Genomic DNA, 10,241 nt, shown 5'->3' on the forward strand with positions numbered 1-10,241 from the left:
ACACTCCCTAAGGAAGAAACACAATTGGTGAATGGGGGTCTTTTTCCTCGTGTGCTGTGACCTGTCCTGTACCCTTGTTGACCCCTCGTCTGTTGGTGTGTTCCAGGTGTTCCATGGAGGCTGCATGTGTGGCTAGAGTCTGTACGCACTGCACAGCTGCAGTCCAGGACCGAGGTCACTCTCTCACTGCTGAAGGACTTCACCTCCATGTGGCAGCAGAAATACAGCGAGGAGCTCATCTCAGACGGCCTGCCACTGCTCTTCACCATCTTCCGAATCTCCAAGGTAAAGGACCAGGATTCAAGCCTGGTTGATCTACACGATCTGGCTGAAAGGCGACACGTTTATTCGCCAGTCCTCCTGAAATGAAGGGCATTTAGAAGTAGCTTCCTCCGCTTTGCTGCAATAATAGCCTTGTCCTTGTGTCCATGTTCCTGTAGAACAAAGAAGTCAGAGAGCAGCTGGGGTCCATCTGGAGCCACTGCTTTGGGTCGACAGCTCTGGGACCTCTTCCTGCAGCGAAGGACACACCTGCAGCTCAACTGGGTAACACTCTTTGTCTTGGGGCATAAAGAAAACACTTCGGTTTGGCTTCTGGAATCATTGAGTGTGATGTAATGCAACGTTCTGCTCAACAGATGCCCATTTCCTGAATAACTCAGACATGTCCGATGTGACGTTCCTGGTGGAAGGCCAGCCGTTCTACGCACACAGAGTTCTCCTCATGTCTGCATCTCAGAGGTGAGCTAACAGAGCAAGGTTGAAAACAGCACAGGTGGGTGGAATAGGTACAGCACATGGACTAAAAGCATCGGTCCAATAAACAACTTGAGTAGAACTTGACCGCTCAATGAGTACTTAAGGAGTTTGTGACTTATTGAACGTCAGTGGAACTTGTAAGAACGTCCAGTCTGCACATGAACTGGATGATTTATTTGAGAACTCAGTAATGGAAACAGTTGCCATCTCCATTAACTCAACCACGCTTGTGGCAATAATAACGTACAGGGATTGGACAATGAAACTGAAACACCTGTCATTGTAGTGTGGGAGGTTTCATGAATAAATTGGAGCAGCCTGGTGGCCAGACTTCATTAACTGCACATTGCACCAGTAAGACCCTGTGCATCCAATGGTTCAAATATTGTGTCCTGAAGGCGGTACCGTGTATCAGGACGACAACGCACCAATACACACAGCAAGACTGGTGATAGACTGGTTTGATGAACATGAAAGTGAAGTTGAACGTTGCGGACTGGCGCCCCCTCCAGGATGTGTTCCTGCCTTGCTCCCAGTGATTCCGGGTAGGCTCCGGATCCACCGCGACCCTGAATTGGATAAGCGGTTTCAGACAAAGAATGAATGAATTAAGTAGAAAACTGCTTGCACATAGAATTTGTTCATCACTGCATTTGTTATGAGCTTCATTAAAAAAAAAAAAAAAAACACTGGAAAACCGTGAGGGTGGCACGACGGTGCAGCAGGTAGGTGTCGCAGTCACACAGCTTCAGGGACCTGGCGGTTGTGGGTTCGATTCCTGCTCCGGGTGACTGTCTGTGAGGAGTGTGGTGTGTTCTCCCTGTGTCTGCGTGGGTTTCCTCCGGGTGACTGTCTGTGAGGACTGTGGTGTGTTCTCCCTGTGTCTGCGTGGGTTTCCTCCGGGTGACTGTCTGTGAGGAGTGTGGTGTGTTCTTCCTGTGTCTGCGTGGGTTTCCTCCGGATGACTGTCTGTGAGGAGTGTGGTGTGTTCTTCCTGTGTCTGCGTGGGTTTCCTCCGGGTGACTGTCTGTGAGGAGTGTGGTGTGTTCTCCCTATGTCTGCGTGGGTTTCCTCCTGGTGACTGTCTGTGAGGAGTGTGGAGTGTGGTAGGCTCTGGACCCACTGTGACCCTGACAATTGTCATTTTTATCACAACCCAACAGTTACAAAAGTGAAAAAATAAATTATTTTTTTATTTTAATTATGTTACACACAAAAAAAACACCTACAATTTATTTGAACACCTAATAATCAGAGGTTCTGATCCTCTTTATTCCTGTTAAGGTTCAAGGAGCTGCTAAGTGTTGGATCCAGTGGAACAGAAGACCACAACATCATTGAAATCACTGACATCAAGCTCAACATATTCCAGGTGATTACTCAAGCCTCAGCCAGCGCTCCATAACACACCTCTGGGTGGGCTACATAAAAAAATAATAACAGTAATTAAAAATAGATGGTTTATTAATACCATGTGTAAAAACAGCAGCTATAAGGCGGTGCTCTTTGATGAAGCCATGCTTATTTTACTCAGAATATTGATGTTAAACTTTCTGTTCTCTCAGATGTTAATGGCTCATTTGTATGGAGGAGTAGCTGGGAGTTCAGAAGTGCCTCTGTCAGATATTTTAGAGGTAAGAAAATGAATCCGTGATATAATCCCAAAAATATACTTTCAGGAAATTTAACATGTGAAAGAGTAGGGCTCCCGTTAACAAACCAGAGCTAAAATTTACATTTGCATTTTATATTTAGCTCCTTCCAGTGGCTCATTCCTTCCAGCTCAGTGCTCTGCTGAGACACTGCGAAACCCAGTGTGCAGAGAAGATGACCGTCCACAATGCTGTCCTCATCTACCACACCGCCAAGGTGGGCACCGGGCTTTAGAGGGTTAAATCTCATCATAAAATGAGTGCACACAAATTTCACCAATCATATTAAATAATAATAAGCTGTTAATTTAAAGTGTCTCTACGCTACAACTACTGTTTAAATCTGCTTTTTCTTTGTCTCACTACTTAAACATTAACATAAATTAGGGCGTGTTTCATGTAAATGATATGTAAATTAGGCAGTTGTGGTCCAGAACCTCATAAATTCAATGTATATTTTAACTGACGCTCTGAAGTCTTCTATTACAAGAACCCCTCTCTTAATCAGTGAGAGACTGAAGCTCAAAAGCATTATCCTACACTATTTGGCCAGATGTTTGTGGACAGCTTTTCCTATGAATATGTAGACCCTTGCTTCGCTGTAGTAACAACCTCTACCCTTTGATGGATTTACGCTGTGGGGGTTTTGAAGACGGTCACCCACTCTCCTAAACTAGAAGCCCAAAGGCCCATTAAGCCACCCATAGTGAAGACAGATGAAAACTGTTTAGACTCTAACTCTTCTGTGGTGTTTACCGACAGGTGAGTGACACGGTGGAGCTGATCGGCTTCTGTGAAGGCTTCTTCCTGCAGAATATGCCTCAGATGCTGCAGAGGAGAGAGTTTGAAGAGCTGCTGCTGATGTCTGAGCATGGTCCGGCCCAGGAGATGGACACTCTAGATGTTTTGGACGCCCTACAGGCAGCTCTGACCTCCAGGCTGAGATATCTCAGTAGCTCCTTCATAATGTGAAAGCAGCTTTAAGTGCATGTTGTTTTGGAAAGTGCTGGTCAACAGGGGAGGTCATCCTGGATCAGACTGAGGCTGAACTCTCACAGCTTCTGCTCTTGTTTGTTGAGCCACTGTTGAATATTCGAGGAAGGTGCCGAAAGTATGAAAAAGTCGGGATCAGGGCACCTCTGGTCATGAGTGAATAGTACTAACCTTCACCAGAGCACTGGGCTAAACATGCGGAGTACAGTAAAACATCATGTGACCTGTGCAACATTTGACATTCATTCATTCATTATCTGTAACCCTTATCCAGTTCAGGGTCGCGGTGGGTTCAGAGCCGACCTGGAATCATTGGGCGCAAGGCGGGAATACACCCTGAAGGGGGCGCCAGTCCTTCACAGGGCAACACACACACACACATTCACTCACACCTACGGACACTTTTGAGTCACACACCACACTCCTCACAGACAGTCACCCGGAGGAAACCCACGCAGACACAGGGAGAACACACCACACTCCTCACAGACAGTCACCTGGAGGAAACCCACGCAGACACAGGGAGAACACACCACACTCCTCACAGACAGTCACTCGGAGGAAACACACACAGACACATGGAGAACACACCACACTCCTCACAGACAGTCACCTGGAGGAAACCCATGCAGACACAGGGAGCACACACCACACTCCTCACAGACAGTCACCCGGAGGAAACCCACGCAGACACAGGGAGAACACACCACACTCCTCACAGACAGTCACCCGGAGGAAACCCCTGCAGACACAGGGAGAACACACCACACTCCTCACAGACAGTCACTCGGAGGAAACCCCTGCAGACACAGGGAGAACACACCACTCTCCTCACAGACAGTCACCCGGAGGAAACCCACGCAGACACAGTGAGAACACACCACACTCCTCACAGACAATCACCCGGAGGAAACCCACGCAGACACAGGGAGAACACGCCACACTCCTCACAGACAGTCACCCGGAGCGAGAATCGAACCCACAACCTCCAGGTCCCTGGAGCTGTGTGTTAAATTGAGTGAATATAAAAAGATGAGCATTAAAGATGCTGTAGTATTGAGCTGCATTTCAGTGTAATAAACAACCAAAATGTTTGCATGTGCCTGTAGGTCAAGGCCAATATCTTCTACTGAAATGTGGGTTTAAAAGCACATTTCTCAAAGTAGAATGCGATTTTTCCAGTGTTGCTACAAGCCTATGTGCCATAACAGAAGTGCCCTCTAGTGGACAGAATGGGATACTGAAGCCTGAGTCTCAATGGGAGCTAGGTGCAGTAATGTGAATAACTGAGCAACTGTGTCATTTTTAAATCTAACTTGTACATATTTTTTAATATAAATTTCTACACTACACTTTTACTATGCAACTTTTCAAATGGTACTTTGGGACCTTTCCAAGTCTTAAATTAGTTGATACTGTGCTGTTGTACTGCAAGAGCTTCTTAATGTAAACCCACGGTGTCATTTACAAGAAATCAAACCAAGTCAATAAACGTGAAGCGCTGCATTTTGTCGGATTTCAAGCCGCTTCTTCATGAGGATGAGACACAGCCAAAGAATCCAATGGATTTATTTCTGTTTGCACTGAAGTTGTTTCACAGTAGTTACAAGGGGATACATTAGCTGTGGTGTGTTTTCTTTTTATATTTTTATATAGTTTTAGTTTTTTTTTCTGTCCTGCTCGGTATTAACCAATCTGTATTTCACAACAATCCAGCTTCTCTTCTCAAGTACAAAATAGGAAGGAATTAAGAATAAGGTATTGCTTAGTTTATTTCTCTTCAGCAGAATCCCCCTCCCCCCCTCCACCTGGGGTATGACATAATCATCATCAGTAATCATCATCATCATCATCATCGCTGGACCCCTCTCAGGGAGAGCAGTACAGACTAGAGACAGCGATGGGAGGGGGAAGAGAGTCCCGAACACAAAGCTAAAACAAACAAACTTAACAAAAAGACAAACAAAGGGATGCGAAGAGGAACGCAAAGAGTGAGAGGGAGAAAGGAGTAGGACGTCCTGAAAAAGTAGGGGGGGGGGGGGGGGTGGAAAAGTGCAGGACGGGGCAAAATCGAACATCTACAACAACGTCATGCAAAGAAAAGCCGACATGTCGGACATGCAAACGGCAAATACGAGAACACAGCTAGGAGCAGGAGCATCCCCTCGGTGCCTTTTAACAAACTCGTTGTCCCAAAAAAAACCCCAAATAAAAATCGTCTATTTACATGGTGTGGGTGGAGAGTGTCGGACCGGTCGTTACACGCACTACGAGATGAAAAGTGACAAATATCAATAGTTCAATTAACTTCGTATCCCTCCCCTCCCCCTCCCCCCGTAAGGAGGCTAGTCTACATTCGTAAATTACCGTTAAATAATTTAACATATTCTACAGGCTCTTTTTCTGTTTGAAAATAAAATAAATAAATAAACAAAAATGGCAGGATAAAGAAATAAACGAGTGCTTCGTTCACAAAGAAAATACAATGAAACAATAACCGTCCGGATGAGTTCTTAACGAACAACACGTGACAGAATTCTCCTGGAAAACAATCAGACACTTAGCTGCTGTAAAAACACTAAAACTACCCCATTTTGGTTTTTATAAATAGTCCCAGCGGAATAAATTAAACATCAAGAACGACGACAACAAAAAAACGAGGACAGGAACAAATTAAATAGAATGATAAATAAGTTATAAAATTATACACAACTGTGGCCAAAGGTCTCTGAATCCTGCAGATGCTTTTCCAAAACAAAGTTAAAAATGCGAAATAAAATGTCGCTCAAACTGAGCGTGATTTATAAGAGAAAACAAATAAATTAAATAATTCATCACAAAAAAAAAAAAAACGAAAAACAAAACCCTAGCAACACAATCAGCTCAAGCAGAGTCACGGACGAGTTTACGCAAGGAACATATACAAGTTCTGTACAGAATAAATCATTTGCTGAACCTCCCTCCCTCCCTCCCCCCGTTATTCCGTCCCAGGGCCACCCCATAATTTTTTTTTTTTTTTTCAAATAATATTTGAAAATCTTGTACAGCAATGACACAAAGTCCATAAAATATTTAAATTCTGTCCTTCGTAAAGAAAGACTACATTGAAAAGAATACAATCCGACGACAGTTCGAGTGGGCGGCTCCTCAAACGCTTGACCACACCCCCTAAGGTCAGCTTTAGTGTGTCCTCCTCTCTGTGTAATTCTTCATGGACAGAACAGTGGGGCGAGAGAGAGAGAGAGAGAGAGAGAGAGAGAAATGCAACCTAAAGAATTCAGAGATATATGAAGTAAATAAAGTGGAAGCAGAGGTGGGCTGTAGTCGAGTGTAAATTGTGGCTCATTTTCTTAAGGCTTTTTTTTTAATTTTTCAAATCTGGGAGCAGGAGCGGTGAGGATGAGGAGGGTAAAAGTGTCTCGATGAAGGTTCCTGTGCGTCTGCGTTGAGGAGCGTCCATCTGTAGCTTGTACTTGCTGAGTAAGTGTGCCTTCCGTCCACACGCTGTACACCGAGCCCCACGGCTCTAACACGTTTTCTGGATGATCCCTGGCAGCAGAAATGAGCAAGAGCCGTTACCAAACATAGAAACAATAAACACAACAAGAAATGTAAAAAATGCAGCACAATTTAGAAGCCCACACTCGACAGGAAGAGGAAACCTCTGTTTCTGGCAGCAGACCGTCAAAATACTGATGTAAATTAACAAAACATACGAAATACTGAGAAATACTGGACGTTTGTATCAACGGGTCCTTAATGTAATGGTTGCTTTCTCTGAAAATGTTGTTGTGTTTTGTAGAAACTATTAGGTTTTTTTGTCTTCCGTCCAAACCATTAACTCAAATCAGAATTGCACTGTTGACATAATGACTTCATGATGATCTCGCAATAACTGCTTCATTCATTCATCTTCACTGCTTCACACTGCTTCATCGTGTTCAGTGTAGCGTTGGGTCCAGAGCCTACCTGGAGTTACTGAAACCCTGAGCAGGGCGGCACTCCGTCACACACTCTCACTCACACACAAACACACTCACACCTGTGGACAGTTTCACACACTCACCCTGTCACTCACACACTCACACCTGTGGACAGTTTCACACACTCACCCTGTCACTCACACACTCACACCTGTGGACAGTTTCACACACTCACCCAGTCACTCACACACTCTCACCTGTGGACAGTTTCACACACTCACCCAGTCACTCACACACTCCCACCTGTGGACAGTTTCACACACTCACCCAGTCACTCACAGACTCACACCTGTGGACAGTGTCACACACTCACCCAGTCACTCACACACTCACACCTGTGGACAGTTTCACACACTCACCCAGTCACTCACACACTCTCACCTGTGGACAGTTTCACACACTCACCCTGTCACTCACAGACTCACACCTGTGGACAGTTTCACACAAACACACTCCCACCTGTGGACAGTTTCACACACTCACCCAGTCACTCACACACTCTCACCTGTGGACAGTTTCACACACTCAACCTGTCACTCACACACTCACACCTGTGGACAGTGTCACACACTCACCCAGTCACTCACACACTCTCACCTGTGGACAGTTTCACACACTCACCCTGTCACTCACAGACTCACACCTGTGGACAGTTTCACACAAACACACTCCCACCTGTGGACAGTTTCACACACTCAACCTGTCACTCACACACTCACACCTGTGGACAGTTTCACACACTCACCCAGTCACTCACACACTCACACCTGTGGACAGTTTCACACACTCACCCAGTCACTCACACACTCACACCTGTGGACAGTGTCACACACTCACCCAGTCACTCACACACTCTCACCTGTGGACAGTTTCACACACTCACCCAGTCACTCACACACTCCCACCTGTGGACAGTTTCACACACTCACCCAGTCACTCACAGACTCACACCTGTGGACAGTGTCACACACTCACCCAATCACTCACACACTCTCACCTGTGGACAGTTTCACACACTCACCCTGTCACTCACAGACTCACACCTGTGGACAGTTTCACACAAACACACTCCCACCTGTGGACAGTTTCACACACTCACCCAGTCACTCACACACTCACACCTGTGGACAGTGTCACACACTCACCCAGTCACTCACACACACACACACCTGTGGACAGTTTCACACACACACACACACTCACACCTGTGAATTTCATGCAGCCAACTGACCAAGCAATATGTTTGTAAACTATAGGAGGAAACCCACAATGACACAGTGAGAACACACACTTACTACTGTTTACCACAAAATAGTATCTGATCTATAATATTTTGACAAACTGCTGCCAGAAGCCACAAAAGACAATGAGGATCACCGGTGTTGATGACCGTCCACAAGATAACAGTAAAAAACATAAGTAAAGGAAGGAGGAGTGTGTCTGTGTGTGTGTGTGTGTCTCATGGAGAGAATAGACAGGTGGAGTACTACAGTGGTCATTCCAGTGCATAAAACTTGTTTAGCGTCCGTTTGTTCTGAATCAAAAGCTTATGATAGACTTAGATTTGCTTCTGAATTCAAATCTGACCATCTACTAACGCTCCCGGGGCTTAAGGCTGCTCCTGTGTCCCAACCGAAGGTGCCAGCTTGGTTTTGTCTTTGCCCGGCGGGCATTTGGAGGCGTTCAAGTCGGACTCATGTTTCCGGCTGTTGGCACCGTGCCTGGGCGTGCCCGCGGAGTGGGGCACCTGCCCGTTCTTCTCGTCTGAAAAGAGCTGTTTAATTACGTCAAAGAAGCTACTCAATGGGCTGCCTGGGTACACATGGGGAAGAGAAGAACGAGAGAGAGAGAGAGAGAGAGAGAGAACAAACAGATGAACAATGAGGATCACAAGGAGGACACATGATGAGAGAGTGGAGGAGACAAGATCAACAGGCGCTCAGCCACATCACAGAACACAGCCGGGAATAAAACTTACTAGAAGGTCCATCATGGGTCATTTAAACCGGTTGTGTTTTACTAATGTATCTATGACAATAACAACATTGCCTTAAGTCTCAATAATTAATGTCTCAGATTGAGAACAAAAACAAATATAACATATATGAAAACATATAATATTACATAATCCCCCACAGGGGCCACAGAGGGGTCAAAGGACATTATTTTACACAAGCCAGTGAGGCACAGTGCAAGTAAATGTGGCTCTGTGGCTCAGTGCTCCTCATTTGATCTTGTCTGGATGAAATGGAACGTGATGGATCTCATCTCACACAGTGTTCATTATACAGAGCTCACACAACATTCATCAGAGTTAGCTGCCTTTAGGTAGGAACGATTAGAGTGAGGACGCATTCAGGATCATCCAAATCTTTGCACTCCTACGAACTGATTGCAGCTTTTTAATTACTGTTTTTACGCCGCTCCAGTGACTCAAACACTCTGAACATAATAAATGCAATTGTCCACAAAAACAACTGGAATAAAGCAACGCTGTGGGAAAAGAAAATTAATTGAATCATTTGGACTTACACTCCGGTTCATTAAACTCATGCAGAGAGAGCATTTAAAAGCCAGAGTGAAGCGCTTTTAGATCCTGAATGCCCCGAGGGTCTTCCCTGAGCAGGACTGAGTGGACACACACACTTCTTCACACTTAACGCAGCCAGACATAGACATGCACACACTAATTTCTTGCAGTTGAAGGAAGTATCAGGGCCCTATGGAGCATTGTCCATGTTTGATCATCACTGTATAGGTGAGCACCAGAGGTGAAAAGAGTATTGAAAATTCCCATTTAACTAAGAGTAGTACGGATTTAAGGAAATTACCCGAGAAAGTGTCATTGCAATTT

At 45.3% G+C, this 10,241-nt stretch overlaps 2 protein-coding genes across 3 annotated transcripts in view; one reads left to right on the forward strand and one right to left on the reverse strand.

Moving 5' to 3' along the window:
* LOC136676967 (ankyrin repeat and BTB/POZ domain-containing protein 2-like) overlaps positions 1-3,503 on the forward strand; it is a 41,644-nt gene extending 38,141 nt beyond the window's left edge. Inside the window, exons 11-17 of the mRNA XM_066654291.1 lie at positions 107-285; positions 441-546; positions 639-741; positions 2,044-2,131; positions 2,325-2,393; positions 2,515-2,628; positions 3,174-3,503. Coding sequence (XP_066510388.1) covers positions 107-285; positions 441-546; positions 639-741; positions 2,044-2,131; positions 2,325-2,393; positions 2,515-2,628; positions 3,174-3,383 — 869 coding nt within the window. The 3' untranslated portion in view covers positions 3,384-3,503. The remainder of the gene's footprint in view (positions 1-106; positions 286-440; positions 547-638; positions 742-2,043; positions 2,132-2,324; positions 2,394-2,514; positions 2,629-3,173) is intronic.
* Positions 3,504-6,448: 2,945 nt separating this feature from the next.
* Positions 6,449-10,241, reverse strand: part of LOC136676532 (serine/threonine-protein kinase BRSK2-like) — a 182,723-nt gene continuing 178,930 nt past the window's right edge. Inside the window, exons 20-21 of one of the 2 annotated variants that reach the window (XM_066653620.1) lie at positions 8,975-9,199; positions 6,449-6,953 (exon numbers count right to left, since the gene is read on the reverse strand). In XM_066653620.1, the coding sequence (XP_066509717.1) occupies positions 8,997-9,199 (203 nt within the window). In that variant the 3' untranslated portion in view covers positions 6,449-6,953; positions 8,975-8,996. The remainder of the gene's footprint in view (positions 6,954-8,974; positions 9,200-10,241) is intronic. The other variant, XM_066653621.1, reaches the window with a different exon arrangement.

Source organism: Hoplias malabaricus, chromosome X2 (assembly GCF_029633855.1).
Source record: "Hoplias malabaricus isolate fHopMal1 chromosome X2, fHopMal1.hap1, whole genome shotgun sequence".
In the NCBI taxonomy this organism is placed as follows: Eukaryota; Metazoa; Chordata; class Actinopteri; order Characiformes; family Erythrinidae; genus Hoplias; species Hoplias malabaricus.